The sequence below is a fragment of the Chaetodon trifascialis genome, chromosome 8 (genome assembly GCF_039877785.1).
Source record: "Chaetodon trifascialis isolate fChaTrf1 chromosome 8, fChaTrf1.hap1, whole genome shotgun sequence".
In the NCBI taxonomy this organism is placed as follows: Eukaryota; Metazoa; Chordata; class Actinopteri; order Chaetodontiformes; family Chaetodontidae; genus Chaetodon; species Chaetodon trifascialis.
Genome location: NC_092063.1, coordinates 12,396,321 through 12,412,562, shown reverse-complemented (window position 1 = coordinate 12,412,562; position 16,242 = coordinate 12,396,321). Strand labels below are relative to the sequence as shown.

At 42.3% G+C, this 16,242-nt stretch overlaps 3 protein-coding genes across 3 annotated transcripts; all 3 read left to right on the top strand.

The window, feature by feature from the left end:
• The first annotated feature begins 78 nt into the window (after positions 1 to 78).
• Positions 79 to 6,975, top strand: arhgef3l (Rho guanine nucleotide exchange factor (GEF) 3, like). The gene is made up of 14 exons (XM_070967631.1): positions 79 to 305; positions 672 to 720; positions 841 to 891; positions 1,461 to 1,517; positions 1,670 to 1,777; positions 1,865 to 2,026; positions 2,332 to 2,394; positions 2,514 to 2,610; positions 3,178 to 3,254; positions 3,451 to 3,708; positions 4,423 to 4,593; positions 4,847 to 5,039; positions 5,500 to 6,282; positions 6,726 to 6,975. The coding sequence occupies exons 1-13, from the start codon at positions 268 to 270 to the stop codon at positions 5,745 to 5,747; spliced, it is 1,572 nt and encodes a 523-aa protein (XP_070823732.1). The 5' UTR covers positions 79 to 267; the 3' UTR covers positions 5,748 to 6,282; positions 6,726 to 6,975.
• usp21 (ubiquitin specific peptidase 21) lies at positions 6,976 to 11,197 on the top strand. Its single transcript, XM_070968988.1, has 11 exons — positions 6,976 to 7,131; positions 7,510 to 7,566; positions 7,671 to 7,788; positions 7,889 to 8,003; positions 8,143 to 8,262; positions 8,367 to 8,431; positions 8,515 to 8,702; positions 9,820 to 9,875; positions 10,033 to 10,103; positions 10,803 to 10,917; positions 11,095 to 11,197. The coding sequence occupies exons 1-11, from the start codon at positions 6,976 to 6,978 to the stop codon at positions 11,195 to 11,197; spliced, it is 1,164 nt and encodes a 387-aa protein (XP_070825089.1).
• Positions 11,198 to 12,418: 1,221 nt separating this feature from the next.
• LOC139334626 (rho-related GTP-binding protein RhoA-C-like) lies at positions 12,419 to 16,226 on the top strand. Its single transcript, XM_070967633.1, has 5 exons — positions 12,419 to 12,485; positions 13,073 to 13,228; positions 13,921 to 14,041; positions 14,146 to 14,276; positions 14,361 to 16,226. The coding sequence occupies exons 2-5, from the start codon at positions 13,073 to 13,075 to the stop codon at positions 14,532 to 14,534; spliced, it is 582 nt and encodes a 193-aa protein (XP_070823734.1). The 5' UTR covers positions 12,419 to 12,485; the 3' UTR covers positions 14,535 to 16,226.
• The last annotated feature ends 16 nt before the right edge of the window (positions 16,227 to 16,242 follow it).

Genomic DNA, 16,242 nt, shown 5'->3' with positions numbered 1-16,242 from the left:
AGATCGCGTTTAGAACCCTCCTCCCTGAGAAGAGCGGATACATGAGTATGTGCAACTCAAAAGGATGTGGTCAATTGTGAGATGAGGAAGAAAGTGATGAGGAAGGAGAGCACTGAACTCTGACAGTCTCCCTGCAAACGACTCGCTGTGTGCGACAAACGGAAAAAGCACCGGCGTACGTTTTGATTTGTTTTTTTGTTTTTGTTTTTTCAACCTTTCTCATTTTGAGAAAGTGTTCTGTTGCTCTGAGGATGCACTGAAGAGAAGATGGAAGCGGAGGAGACCGGTGAAACGAGGACTTCCTGGTATGATACCTCTTTCACTCATTGTTATCTGTTTCTACGTTGCAGTGTTGCATGCTGTATGTTAATGGTGAGGGCTGACTGGGGGTGAACATTCAACAGGATCCAGTACTTAAATATGTCAGGCATGAATGGTATTTGAGGTTGGAACACATCAGGCGTCATGGTGACAAAACAACCATTTGATATCACTGTTTGTACTGCAATCTCTGCAGTCACTACCTTTCTATAACTTGAGGCACAAAAATTTTATTAAATTAGTCACAAGCAACCTGGATCAGCCACTTCAAGTGTTTTTCAGCTTAAGTAAAATAACTGAGTGTGTGTGGATGTTTGCTTTGAGCCCAGTAACTGTTTCGCCCTTTTTAGGCCTGTGGCTCCAGGAGAGACGCACTCCATCCTCTGTGACCATGCCGGGGTAAGTCACACCATCTGCCTTATTTCTTTCCCCCCCTTTATGCTGTCTACAACCCTAAAATGAGCACTCACCTAAAAGAAAATCAAAGAAACTCACTTTCACACGCATTTCTGCTTTCAGAAGAAGAGAAAACAAGACCCAGCCCCTGAACCTGTGATCAGAATCATAGAGGTGAGCCATATCTGACACCATTACACTGCGTTCCAGTGCTGCTTCATCGTCACGTCTCTCGGTGTCTCTCTTTGTAAGAAGCGGAAGTTAGTTAACCTTACCTTTGCGACCACAGTACTGAGTGCAGTTCTGATGAACAACAAGTTCATCTGTGCCACCGCAGGAGCTCTCTGAAACCTAAGCTGTGTTTATGTTTTATGAGGTCTTGTCACATTTTAGCCACTGTGACTTTCCACTTTTCGAGTTTTCTTGTGTTGCTCTCATCCTCATCATGTGTGTTAGCATGTACAGATACATTTTTGCTGCCAGTATTTAAATGCATCTCACTGCACTGAATATACAGCTGATGTGGTTAGTGTGGCAAAAACTAGTCAGACATCTTGCATTTTACTACAACGGCACAGTTTCAGCCTTCTTCCTCTTTGAAAGTGTCACACAGGAAATGAGAGATCTGCACCATGCACCATCTCACCCCTCTCCACATCTCTCTCTTTCCACTTTCCTGAACTCTCTCATGTCTCCCTCAAGTTCGCTTCTAACTTATTCTGCTGTGTGACCTGTTTTATCAGGATGAAGAGGAAGACGAGCAGGGCGAAATGATGTGTGACCACATGAAGGATTCAGAGGTGATTGTTCCTGTTTTTGCAGAGGTCACGTGTGTTGAGCTGTCTCAGACCTTCTAATGAAAAACCAGTAAACAGTCTGATGAATGACTGTGGACCGTTTTATTCACTTATCAAAGCTGGATTCTTAAGTTTTGATGTGGATTTCATTTTAGGAGCCCAGCAATAAAAGGGTCAAACCTGTGGCGAAGTCCAATAGCCTAACAGGGGTCATCACCCCAGTAAAGACCCCTGCTCTGAAACGCATCGGACAGTCCATTTCGGTAACCGTGCGCAAACACCCTCACACACCTGTTGTCACACAAATGACTTTTGCATGCAGTTGTTCAACCATGCTGCTCTTTTCACAGCGGTCTATCAGCTTTCGCACAGAGGCTCGCCCTTTGCCCCCAGCCCCGCTGCGCCGGGGGGGCACAAAGGCCTCATCGTTTCCACGCCGGCGCAACAGCCAATGCTGGAGCGACACTGTGGAGAGTCACGACCTCACTGCAAAGGAGATCAAACGTCAAGAGGTGCGAGGGGGAGCGTGGTCGGTTTAGTTAGGCTGCAGGGCAGCTAAACCTTCTGCAGGCATATTTAATCCAATACAGCTTGTTTTGGGGGTTTGTGGGTCAAGCTGTGGTTGCTGGTTGACTAGCGCCTGCAACTCCGCACGGCGATTATGAAAGAGGATGTGAGCTGGCACTTGAGGCTCAACTTCCTTTATTGAACAATCAGCTGTCCGTCTTTGTATTTCATGTCGTGTGCAGGCGTGTGTTCGCACCGACACGTCAGTGTTAACGTGTCCACTCGTTGAGCAGTTTTCATTCCTCTGCAGGTGATCTATGAGCTGACTCAGGGGGAGAGACAACTCATTGATGACCTGAGTCTGGTCAAGAAGGTACTTAACACCACCGCTCTGACTTTACATCAGAGCAGAGCCTGCTGATGCACACTGAATATGTTTCTGACATCTCCCACTTTGATGCACTTTTCCCTCACTTTGCTATGTGCTGCCAGGTGTACTATGAGCCCATGCTGAAGTTGGACATCCTGACTGAGAGTGAGCTTGGACAGATCTTTGGTACACTGGACTCTCTCATTCCCCTCCATCAAGGTAATCCATCTCTCTGCTTTACACACAGTCCCTATTCATGCGTGAACACCGCCTACTCATTTCCTAATCATATGACGTGGCAAGTAGGCCTGAGTGATAATTAAAAGTTAGAATTCGTTGCCTATCAGTGTGTAGCCTAACAGTCATACTGTTTCGACAGTTGAGCCCAAATTAATGATTTGAAATTCTAATGTTAAATAAACTGTGGAAATTAGTTATTGAAGGGCTTGCTTTACACATATGAGCTTTCCTTGATGAAATACAATTCACCACATTGAACATCAGTTATTACAATGCATTTTTATGTTGATATGTACAGTGCCTTTTTAACTGTTAATGTTGGGATATTGATTTGAACTGTGTTATCCAGCCTTAATGGCAGAATGTCCAGTCATTCACTTTTGTTTCCATGTTATAACTGAGAGTTGTTTTTTTTTTGTTTTTTTTTTTAAGGAAATAAGCTGAATGAGATGAATGCCATCTTCTGTCTTTGAGCTGTAGAAACACTGGCATCCAGTCAACAAAAATCAATGAGAACTCAACACTCTTGTTTTTCTTTCATACCAGATCTTCTGGGTCGCCTGGAGCGGCTGAGAGGATCAGAGAACACCGTCGGAGAGGTGGGGCCTACTCTCATGAACTGGGTGAGTATTACCATGGAAACCAAAAGAGACTGAGAGAGAAGAAGAAAAAAAGGGCACAACCCACCTTCACTCACTCCACTTCCTGTATTTACGCTATTATGTTCCTCTCTAAACCAGAGTCAGAGTTCAGTCTGTGTGCTTCTCTCTGCTTTAATCTGACTTTGTTTGACTCCTTTGCTCCTCTTCCTCCCTGCAGTTCCCTTGTCTGGGGGCCTATGTCACATACTGCTGTAACCAGGTGGGAGCTAAAGCCCTGCTGGACCAGAAAAAGCACGAGAAAAGAGTGGAGCACTTCCTGCGCCTGTGTCAGGAGTCTTCGTTCAGCAGGAAACTGGACCTGTGGAACTTCCTGGACCTGCCTCGGAGCCGTTTGGTCAAGTACCCCCTGTTGCTGAAAGAGATACAGAAGTGTACACCTCCAGACCACCCGGATGAGGACACACTGCCTGATGCTGTGAGTTGGTGTCCTACGCATTCATGTGCATACAGACATCAACATCAATACATGCACATCTACTCAGCTGAGATAATAGCTGAATCCTGAGTGCACTTGTTGAAATAGCTATAACAAATTCCACTATCTGGACTCTAATCCTGATCTCTAAGTGGTTTTCAACAAGGCTCTGAATAATGTCCACATTGGCAGTTTACACAATATGCACGCAGACTCTGTTGCTTTAGATATACCCAGGTTTCCTTTAAAATTGCTAATATGATGCTTCATAATTTATCAGTAATCTGATCAGTGGTCAGATTTATTCCTTAGTAGCATGAAAATCACACTGACACTGGATTATAACACACAAATCCAAATTAGCAAGGCCTGGGACTATTCTGTATATGTGCTATATCAAATATGAATCAATACTAAATAAATCTTGTACATCTAGGCTTTAGAGTTTGCAAATTCTCTCTTATTTTTTCTTATTATGAAGCCCATCAGTCAAGCCTAGAGAGTCCAGACACTTCTGTTCCTTTTTAAATCTTTAGTGTTTTGCACGTTGGCGCCTCCTAATGGCGACAAGTGAAAAATGTTTTATAAAGCATAGAGTTCAGGAGACAGTGATCCTGTGATGTAACTTGAAAATAACGTCACATTAAAGGCTTACATTTGAAACAGGATTCCATCACCAACATGACTCATATGATACACTCATGCTTTGTTCAGTTGGAGCTGATCCAGAGCATCGTGGCGGAGGTGAACAAGAAGACAGGAGAGGCAGAGTGCCAGTTCTACAGGCGGGGTCTCAGCTACCTCGAGGAGAGTCAGAGACTACCAGAGATCCAGCAGTCCCGCTTCCTCTACTGCCACGGAGAGCTCAAGAACAACAAGGGCCAGGTAGCAGCTCTCTGTTGGCACTGACTGACCTTTGAGTGGCTCGCCTGGGGCCTTTGATCCATGTGCTGACAAATTCTTCAGCCCTGTATATGAGTGCTGTATTGTAATATTAATTTCTAACAAAAAAAACATTGTTTTTATGGTAACGCTGCCAAAGATGCGACTGTCATATCTGAATAGCATGATTTTTTTGTGGTAAATATTCTCATAAAGCCATATCTCTCCCTTTGTGTGCATCTGTCCGCTCTGTCAGCGGCTGCATGTCTTCCTGTTTGAGCTGGCTTTGGTGCTGAGCAGACCGAGTGAGGACAGAGATGGAGGTCAGGTGTTCAATGTGTACAGGCAGCCTCTGCCCAATGCCTTGATAAATCTGGAGGAGATCCCAGATGGGGAGGCAGGTGGAGGGGGCACCTTCAGAGGAGCCTTCACTGGAGGAAATGATAAAGGTAACATCTAGATACTACTGGTAAAATGTGTATTAGCAGCTAAATTGTATGAGTTCAGTGGTTGGGCAGTTGTGTAGAGCTGCAATTATTTTTAATTTGTCTTTTTTAGTCAATTGATTAATCTATCTAATTGTGAAAAATGCCCATCACAAGCTCACGTTCACAAGGTGACATCATCAAATTGTTTGTTTAGTCCAAGCAACAATCCAAAAGCCACAAATGTCTTTCCTCAATAAATGAAACAATTCTGTTGGTCAACTACTTGATTATTTGCATCAACACTGCTGTAATATACAGTATTATTAATGCATACATGGCCTGATTACTTTATTTCAGATTTATTTGTACTTTTATTATTCCATTTTTGCTGGTGGAAGGAGGGAATCCATGCCACTCCATTAAATGAAGTGAAAACCACTCAATAACCATCTGTCTCCTCTCCGTGTCTCTATCTCACCAGTGAGGAACTGTTTCCGTGTGAGCTGCAGGGGGCGCTCCAAAGCTCACCCTTACAGCCTGCAGGCCAACGACTCCTTCAGCAAGCAGCAGTGGATCACCTGTCTGCGCCAAGCCATCGTCCAGTCGCGAGACAGGACGGCTCAGACCAGCCAATCGCAGCTCTCCCCTCACCCTGATCCCGCCCTGTATCACATAGCCGAGCTCAGCCTCAGCTCGGACACAGAAATGACAGGCCACACCAGTCGCTGACTGATCACCAGGAGGCCTGGGGAGTGACTATAGATCTGTACATTGATGCTGGAGGAAATGAAACATGAACTGTCTGTGAGAGATGATTGTGCTTAGACACACACGTGTAAATCCTTAAAAGGAAACTATTATTTTCATGCATTTTCTGATGGATTGTGTGATTGTGGTGATGTGCGCTGTGCATCTTGGGAACAGTATTATTGAATGTGTAAAATGTTTTGGTTTTTTTTAATAAACTGACACTTGAAAGTTTGTTGAGGTACTCGTGGCCAACTACACAAATAGAAGTCTAAGTATAGCAACAAGATCTAGAAAGAAAAGATTAGTGATGATTATCCTCCCCCTCTGTCTCCACCTCTCTCCCTCTCTCTGACACCGGTGGCAGGGCAGGGGAGCGAGGTAGACTTTCAGTTCTAGCCTACAGACACACGGTGAAACAGTAGATGTCCCCTTATGCATTTTTAACAGCTCAGCAGGTGATGGGAACAGCTTGGTAGGGACAGTTTGTCCACAGATAGAGTGACCAAGTGATCAGGTGAGTCCAAACCGCTCTGTTTATTCACGAATGCTAGAATATTTGTCAGGCATTGTTTGCAAACTAACAGTGTTTGCAACATTTTTTTTACACTTTACTTGCACAGAAACAGCAGTGAGAGTGTAGATTTGACTTTGGTAAAATCTCAGAACATTGGTAGTGAGATTGGCATGTTCTGGTTTACCGGTTACATACTTGAATCTTTAATTAACTGACACTTGATGTAAAGCCTCCAGAAATCTCTTTTTGTTAATTCCTACCCTCGAGCTGATTCATTGATGTCTGCATTCAGTGACTTCTGTGTCAGACCTTGACTTTCTGAGCTGTTCTGAATGCTGTAATTAGAGAGAGAACTGTGAGTGGATCAACTTGATCTATTCAAGATAAGGATTTACCTTAAGGGGATCCTCATTCACAGACTAATCCTGTTCATTTTCCTTCAGCTGTGAATAACATCGCTCATCGTTTTCCCGGAAAAAGAGGATCATTTTAAAAAGAAGACTCTTTCTGTCTGTCAGACAGCTTATGAATTATCATCACGTTCTGCTCACCTTTGACCCTGCATTTGGAAAAAGCTCGGGCGGTGCAACCTACCCAGCCTGAGCCTGCAAACCACAGAGCTTTCATCTCTTTGGGAAGCCCTCCCATCTGTCTCAGGGACCCTTTTTGGCGAGATTTACCAATAGAAATAGGATGCCTGGAGCCAGTGGCGTCAACGTGGAGGGCTCTTGTGAAGCCCTGTGTCGGACCCTGGTGTCTCAGAAAGGCCTCCAGAGAGAGACGGCTGACATCTCCCAGTCTGTCCTCTACACCTCACTGATGGGACTCCTTCTGGTCACTGACAACGAGGTGTGTCATAGAAATCTTTTATTCAGTTTGTTCTTAATGTGGAAGTTACGTGACACCCATGAGACAAATGTAAACACAGACAGAGAAGTGGGAATTAATGGGGAGTACACATCAACCCACACGTGTTTAAGCACCTGTCAGCACTCCCTGGTCTCTAATAGGATGAATGCTTGAGGCTGACCTCCTTTTAGACTCTCTTGTTATGTTAATGAGATAAGAAGGCTAAATCTGTCTCACCAGTGAGGTACGTACACTGACATGGCGGGGTCAAGGCAGACAGACAGGGGTCAAATAGTAGGACATGCATGCATTGAGCTACATGTGTATGCAAACTGAAATAGTTTGGATCAATAGCTTCCTGTGTTGTCTGTCTTCCAGAAAGAGCAACTCGCCTTAGGAAGTGGAAGGGCTGGCCTTAGAAACATAGGAAACACAGTAAGTGTTTAACAGTCCGGGTCCTTTAAAGAAATACTTCCAGTATTTTTAATTGTTTTTGCACAAACATGCTCACTTTCCCCCATACTTTTTCTCCAATTCAGTGTTTTCTGAATGCAATAGTCCAATGTTTGTCTCACACACGTGGCCTACGGGACTACTGCCTCCTGAAACCCTACAGGCAGGAGAAGTTCTCCAAAGAGGATGCTAAGCTCATGGAAGGTATGTTCCTCTCCCCTGCTGTTTCCTCCTCTTCCTGTTATTTGTTATGCTTATGTTACTCTTTCACCTTCTCTCATTGCTCCTTGTCTTCCGGTGCCAGCTTTCTCTCAGGTGCTGTCGGGCCTTTGGGATGAAAACGAAGCGGACACAGTTGTAAACCCACGACAGTTTTACAATCTTTTTAAAGAAGCAGTGCCATACTTCAGTGGTTACAGGTGAGAATATAGATGATGTTTTTGTTGTCCTAAAGGTCAACTGCATCTTCCCATGAGTCTTTTGTGCAAGCAATATCATTGGTGTGCAAAGTTGCATGTACAGTGAGAGGAAGAAGACATATCTCTGTGTTTAAACCAGCCAACAGGACGCACAGGAGTTCCTCAGGTTCCTATTGGACAAGCTGCACACTGAAATCAACCGCAGGCCCTACACTCGACGGGCAGGGAAGGAGCCCGAACAGAAATACGCCAGATTTAGGTGTGCATGTTGATGTGGAAACAATTATATCCTTGAAACTTTCACAGCATTCATGTGACCGCATTTTGTTCTCTCTCTTCCCCTTGTCTCTTATCCTCGCTCAGGATTTCCGAAGAGGCAGCTGCCATGTGGAAGAAGCACTTGGAGAGAGATGACAGCAAAATAGTGGGTAAGGACGGCCATCCAGTCTCATCTGTATTCTAAGTTCACAGAAGGCAAGCGCTGCTAATTCTCGCCACCCTTCTCACACAGACCTGTTCTCAGGCCAGCTGCGGAGCTCGCTGCATTGCTCAGTGTGCTCCCACTACTCCAATACATTTGATGTGTTCTGTGATCTGTCGCTGCCCATCCCCAAGAGGAGCTCTGCCGGGGAGGTCACACTGAGGGAGTGTCTGGACCTCTTCTCTCAGGAGGAGAAACTGGACAAGGAGAATTCACCGGTAAGCTAACACAGAGAGCGCAAAGCAATAGATTACAATACATCAGTGTGTCTCTAACTTTAGGGTCAAAGGTCAAAGACACTCAGTTACAACACCAGTTCCAAAAAAGTTGGGATGCTATGTAAGACATAAATATAACAGAATATAATCATTTGTTGATCGTTTTGGCATACACATATACACAGAGTGTGTTGTATGAGTTGCTTATCCATTGCCAGTGCATTGGGTGCAGTAAATGGCATGCCTCCAGTTTGGAGAAGCAGCGGCAGCACTGGTGTAGGAAGCTAAACAATTTGCGACTGTGAACGGAGGCAGCAACACATTTTAGCCACCTAAATAAAGGCCCAGCTAAAGCAGCCAATATCAGTGTAAGTGTACGCTATATTTAGACTATTTTCACTGCTCTACCTTGCTGTTGGAAAGCCGTTTCCAATGGGAGGCTGATCGCTCTCTCCAAAGCCACCAGACTCCTCTGAAAAAAAAACAGTAATTTATAGCACACGAAACATGGAAGTTGTTGGTTTACTGCTGCCTCAGTCAGCTAGTTTGTGACTTTAGTGTTTTAAAGGGCAAGTCTGGATTCATGGAAGTCACACAATAACACAAACAAACTGGCTGATCCAGGCAGTAGTAGACCAGCAACTACCACTCTTTGCGAGGTGAAATTGCTGTTTTTGTGAAAGGAGTCTAGTGGCTTTGAAGAGAGCATGGATGGATATATCGGCTTCAATCTCCTGTTGAACAGGCTGTCTGAAGACAAGGTAAAGCTGTGAAAATAGTCTAATAGTATGTTTTTATTTGTTGCTGCCTCTGTCCACAGCAGTATCTTGCTTAGCATCCTACACCATTACTCCACTTCAGAAACACCAAAATATCCCTTTAAGAACTTTAAGAATTAAAAGTATTTTGTTATGGCAGGATAAGGCAGGATACTAGCACTCCAAACAATATTCGAATAGTTTATATATGGATAAATAAAACTATAATACAACATAAATAACATCAGTGGTGGATCACGGTGGATCATCAGCAGTGGTTTTTTCATTAACTTCTTTATACTAGTTAGTAACATTGCAAATGTTATATTAAGGTGTGTGTGTTTGTTTTTGTGTTTCAGATGTGCGAGAGGTGTAACAGGCATACAGAGTGTACCAAGCGGCTGTCCATCCAGAGGTTTCCCCAGGTTATTGTAATTCGTATCCTTGGCAATAATTCCTGCTTGGTGCACTAACCTTATCAGCAAGTGACGTCTTGGTGCAGGAAGTTATGATGATGCTTAACAGTCTCCATCAGATCTGAATCGCTTCACGATGTCCCGGTGGTCTATCAGTAAAAGCACGGTGTATGTGTCCTTCCCACTCACCAACCTGGACCTTGGACCTTATGGACCCATTGACTGTGGTAACACAAACAAACCTGTCTTTCAGTTTGTCCTTGTACATGTCTCAAATATTCCTCCATCTGTGTATTATTTCCTTTTACATGAATGCTTGGTATGTTACTATGAGCCGTTTAATTTAGCTTCAACAAAAGGAAAACAGCGAAAGGTAGAAAAAATATAATGTGCAGGAGAGGTTAAAGAAACAGAGGCCTCATTGAGGTCAGGGCTTCAGCTGAAAGAAAATCGATCCATGCATGGGTGAAAGTAACTGTTTTTAACCTTTTAACACCAGTAGATAGACGAGTCTTCAACAAGATTTTTTAAAGCCGGTTATATGGAATCTTATTTTGAGTTGAGCAGAACAAAAGACGCAGAGAGAAAGAGATGAGAAAGATTTGCTGTAAAGGTCTCCAGCTTTACTTGAACTGTGGATGTTGTGGTTTCATGGCAAGATGGGCTCCTGGAGCAATGAAGTCACTCTGTCAATGATCACATTTATTGATGGACTGAATTACAGTCAGTTACATATTGACTGACTAATTTGATCATTAGCCATTTAAAATACAATGTAAAATAATGGCCTATGTGCTATTTGTTAGTTAGATATTTTAGTAGTTTGGAATGTGACAGATGAAAACCCTTTCTTAAGGATTATTCCATAATTTGCAAACTTGTGAAACTGTAAACCGCAGTCAATATGCCAATGTATGTCCCCACAGGCCCGGTTCTGTATGACTTGTATGCAATATGCAACCATGCTGGGACAGTGAACATGGGCCACTACACAGCCTGCTGTTCAGATGAAAATGGTTGGTGTTTCTACAATGACTCCAGGTGAGACTCGCCCTGCACCTCAATACTTTTGTTTTAATATGCAATACCCTGCTTACTGCATGTCATAGAGAGTCTATTTAAAATGAGTACTGTGTGGATGCGTCATGTGTATTGACATGCCTTTTCTATAAACCTGGAACTGTTTCTCACGATTCCTCTCCATCTACCCAACGACAGTGTGACTCCAGTCTCAGAGAACCAGCTTCAGACAAATCAAGCCTATGTGCTGTTTTACCAGCGCAGCAACAGCACCACCACCACCACCAATGTCAGGAAATAGACCCGAGACTGGCTGAGCCAGGCAGCCAATCGGAGCAACTTTACCTCCAGTGTCCATAGAAACAAATAGAAGCAGCAGAGCTGTAACTCTATGAACGTCTTGATGAGCTCAAGTAAATGCTGAGGAGGAGGAAAGAGAAGTTGTGCCCACTTTAACACGACATGAAGAGGCGATCTCCCCTCCAAAATAATGGAGATGCTTTTGAAGAGTCTCAGTGTGAGAGCTGAGACAGCTCAGGCACACTTAAGACTCTCTCTGTCCAAGTCCTCAGGCAGGAGTGAGAGGCATACTTGAACATTATGCAGAGCTCCTAATGTACAATCATTGTGGTCCATGCTTGCAAACGTAAACCCAAATATGCAAAAACAAATCATGGGTGGAATAGAAATAAGGCAACGTTTCATGACTCAGTTGTGACATAGAGCTTACTGAAATTCTCCAACTACACATGAATCTTTAAAGCTTTGATATGTAATTTTCTGCAGCCTATGTGTCTCTGCTGTCATTTTTTATCTTAATCCCAGCAATCCCAATCAACCCTGAAACTTGAAAATATTCAAATGGGCTATTTTTCCTCTCTAACCAAACTATAATTTCTATGTATATATATATTCCTATATATATGTATATATTTTTTTTTTACATTTGTGTCTACTGCAGTTGTACATATGGACAAACTGAATGTATTGCATTACTGAAATCTGAATAAATAAAAGACCAGTGAAAATGTCTGATGATTAGACTTGAGCCTTTAATGAATAATAATAATAGTAACAATAACAATAACAATAATAATAATAATAATAATAATAATAATAATAATAATAATAATAATAATAATAAAAACTTTATTTCTAAAGCACCTTTCATGCAAGAAATGCAACTCAGAGCGATTTAGAGCAAATCACAGGCAACAAGTTCTTCATATAAAAAAAACGATGGACATAAAAATTTATGGAAAATAAGAATAAAACCCACTTGAATAATTCTTTCCGGCCTGTACCAGGTAAGTCATAGCTTGTGAAGAAGTAAGTTTTAAAGAGTCATCTACTTCTTGCTCTTTTTCTTCTTCTTCCTCTTCATTATCGTCCTATACTGTTCCATCACTCTTTTGTTAATATTTGATAAATAATACAACTATAGTTATAGGTCGTATCTTATATACACGTAAGTAGAGCTGCCGCAGCCTGCTGACGAATGACGCAATTGCGCACATGCGTATGAGCGGTGGGCGGAGTTTTCCAATCGGTCAGGAAGAGGAGAAAGGCGGACACAGAAACATCAAGCGGTAATCATATTTGGCGATAGCTTTTAAAACTTGAAGCCGGTTTTTGTTTCAGTCACAGAAGTATCACGGTAGTGTGATGAACGCTGTAGTTATAAATTCAGACAGAATACCTTGAGTGACAGCTATTCAAACCACGGGAAACACCGTTAGCTTTCTTGCTAGCTAACGTTAGCTGGTTTGACAGGCCCAGACTAAACTGCACAGCCTTTCAGCAGGAATGGGAACACCGCACGGAAATGTTATATGTTTACACCCTTTACCTCCGAGGCAGTCTCCATGTTTGCCAGCTGTGTCGTTTTGGTTAATATTTATGTCGTACATCAGGATATGATTATTAGTATCTGAGGAGGCCGGTGTGCTGTTGTTCCTAACGTCTATGCTGTTACTTCTAACGTTTAGTGCTAACCAGAGGAACTGCTGCTTAAACATAGCACGCAGTGTAATTCCACCGTAATGTTTAAAAGGCTTATTCATCCTGTTATGCACTGTTGGAGAAATTATGTTTTGATGCGTCATTCGTGGATAGGTGTGACTTGTAGTAACCCTTGTTACGTTATAAAGCAATAATCTTGTTCTGCTTTCTATAGATGGCTGCTATCAGGAAGAAGTTGGTGATAGTTGGGGATGGAGCGTGTGGGAAGACCTGTCTGCTCATCGTCTTCAGTAAGGACCAGTTCCCAGAGGTGTACGTCCCCACTGTGTTTGAGAACTATGTGGCAGACATTGAAGTGGATGGCAAACAGGTGAGACATAAAACACTGGCTGCAGACTCGGGTCTGGGGAGCTCAAAGGGTCCTTGAAGAGCAATGACAGTTTTGATGCAATTTTGTTTCATTATCATGTTATCAGAAGTTGTTATTTGGTTTAGAAAGTGCAAGAAAATGGTGAAATATATTCCTCTGTTTCCCAGAGTCCAAAAAAACAATTTAAGTGCTTGTTTGTCTGTTGGATGACTAATTGATTAATTGACCAATTGTTGCAGCTGTACTTCAGATTGCATATGTTGCCCCACCAATGGTACAAAACCCAAGTATATTCAGTATAGCATCACAGAGGACCAAGAAAAACCATAGATGTTTATATTTACTTATATTTACTGTTTCCCTTTTTTCGTGTTGATCCTTGTAAAATTAGTGTTCCCTAAAATGACTACAATTAGTTGATTATTAAAATATTTGCTGATTAATTATCTGTGTATCTATGTAATTGACACAGATCTACAATGATTCCTGAAAAGTACAATGCAGTGAATGTCAACTAGACATGATTTTCCTTCACAGATATACATTTTATAATGATAGGTATTAATGTGTGCATGTGTAAGAATATTGTAAAATGGATGTGCTTAATCATATAAAATGTTTAACTGACCCTGTTTACATATCCATGTTTCATGCCTCCATCCTCACATGTACTTCTCTTGCTCTTTTCTCAGGTAGAGCTAGCACTTTGGGATACAGCAGGTCAGGAAGACTATGACAGACTGAGGCCTCTCTCCTACCCCGACACTGATGTTATTCTCATGTGCTTCTCTGTAGACAGCCCTGACAGTTTAGGTATTGTCTTTGCAACACTCACACCTCTATGTCTTGAACACCTTGTGATTGTGAAATTGATGTATGTTACTAATCACTGCATTCTTTCCTTCTACTCACTGTAGAGAATATTCCAGAAAAGTGGACGCCTGAAGTGAAACACTTCTGTCCAAATGTTCCCATCATCCTGGTGGGCAATAAAAAGGATCTGCGCAATGATGAGCACACCAGACGAGAGCTTGCCAAAATGAAACAGGTCAGTTTTTCTTCCCCCCTCATGCACACATGTACACATTTGTTGGTATAACTGCAATAATTTAAACCTTTCTGATGTTTCCAGGAGCCAGTTAAATATGAAGATGGCAAAGAAATGGCGAACCGCATCAGTGCCTACGGCTACCAAGAGTGTTCTGCCAAAACCAAAGATGGTGTGAGGGAAGTCTTTGAGATGGCAACTAGAGCAGCACTGCAGGCCAAGAAACGTAGCAAGAAGTCCGCCTGCCTTCTGTTATAAGCTCTGGGAGAGGGTTAGGGTTAGGGAGAGGGAGCTGCCATTAAGCACAGATGGGGAGGGCAGCGTCCATTGAGATTTTACATGGGGGAGATATAGGGGAGGGCCCTGAAAAGTTTTGCTAATGCTCAATTTCTGATCACCTGATTATTCTCAGCAAATTGAAGCAGGTCTTAAATGATTTGATAGGCTTCTACATCTTGGTCCTTGGTCTGTACGTTAGGTTTTGTGCCATTTTGCTTGTGTCTATCAAAAACTGTCAGATCTAGATCTAAGTCTGTAGGGCAGGTGGTGCGGGGTGATTTGAAGTTGGGCAGATGTAAACGGGTTGAAAACGTGCCATGATTGGAATGAAGAGAGAAAAGGTCCTTACCAGGCCAAAGACACATGAGAGAGAAAGACAGAAAAAAAGACATACATATAAAATGGGTTTGAATTAAGACCATGTCTAAGTGGATTTTACACAGTATCGCCTACATGTAGTGCCTTGAGAGCAGTGGTCAAGAAGAGTAAGTTGTGGGGTAGGGATTCATAACTTAGATGGGGTATTATTTTGTCATTTGTAGTGTCCACACATCACATTTGTGAATGCTTTCTCCCTGTCATTGGCTTGGCTCCTTCAGGCCCATATTCTGACTCAGGCGCTATGCAGGGGTATGCCTAAACTAGATTGTATGAGATCTTTTCCCATACTGAATTACTTACCTGTACTTTAGTGCGTTTGTGAGTGTGTGTGCGTGTGTGCACATGTGTGCAACTGTATGGTTGGTTTGTTTTCTCCAGTGCAGGTCTGCATGTGGTGAATGTGTGTATATTTGTGTGGGTGTGTATTAACATATGTGTCTACGTACTGTATGCATGGAAAGGCCTTCTGCGTCACTGACCTAACCCCTTGTTCCCATGCCAAAGTTACCCCTGATGGCCACATTTTATGGCTCATATGGGTAATGGAATTAACAGCTACTCAGAGTGACATAGAAACCTTCACTTTACTGGAAGACATTGTACTATACCTAGAGGCACAATCAGGTTAAACATATTTTCAGTTTTTAGGACCTTTTTTGTGTGTACCAGAGATTCATTTGATTGTGGTAATCAGTGGGTCAAATCATGAGTGGTGTAGTTGATAAGTTGAATATTCTTTCAGATAGATGATAGGCTTATCTTATTACTATAATGTCCATTATGTACTGTATGTCTTACAAGGCTTTGTAAGGACATGTTATTGATGTGTATTTCAAGTTTGCCTTTTACTCAACTCTCCCCATTCCCCCTTTAATGATGTTGTCTTTATTGTACTATAACTTTTTATTGTTGATGTCTCTAATTTTCTTAGTATATTTTAATCATTTTACTTAATCCTGCTGTTATGATCAGCTTATGTCAGTTAAATGATAAATTGTAACCGTAGTATTGTTTTGTTGAATTAATTGAAGGTCAAGGTTCGGGTGCAAGGCTCTGGGGGTGGGCTGCTAGAGCGGCTTTTTCTTTTTTTTGGTTTGTTTTTTGTACTGTGACATATATTAGGATTTCTGGATTATTTTTTTTTTCCAAATAAAGCTGATGTTAGGGGTTTCTGTTATAAGGTATTTATGTGTTCTTTGATCATTCATTAATAATTACAGCAATCGTACCTATATTTCTGGCATTAATTTACTTTTTCCCCAAATAAAAAACACTCATAACCCTTCAAAATATCCGACTCTATGAT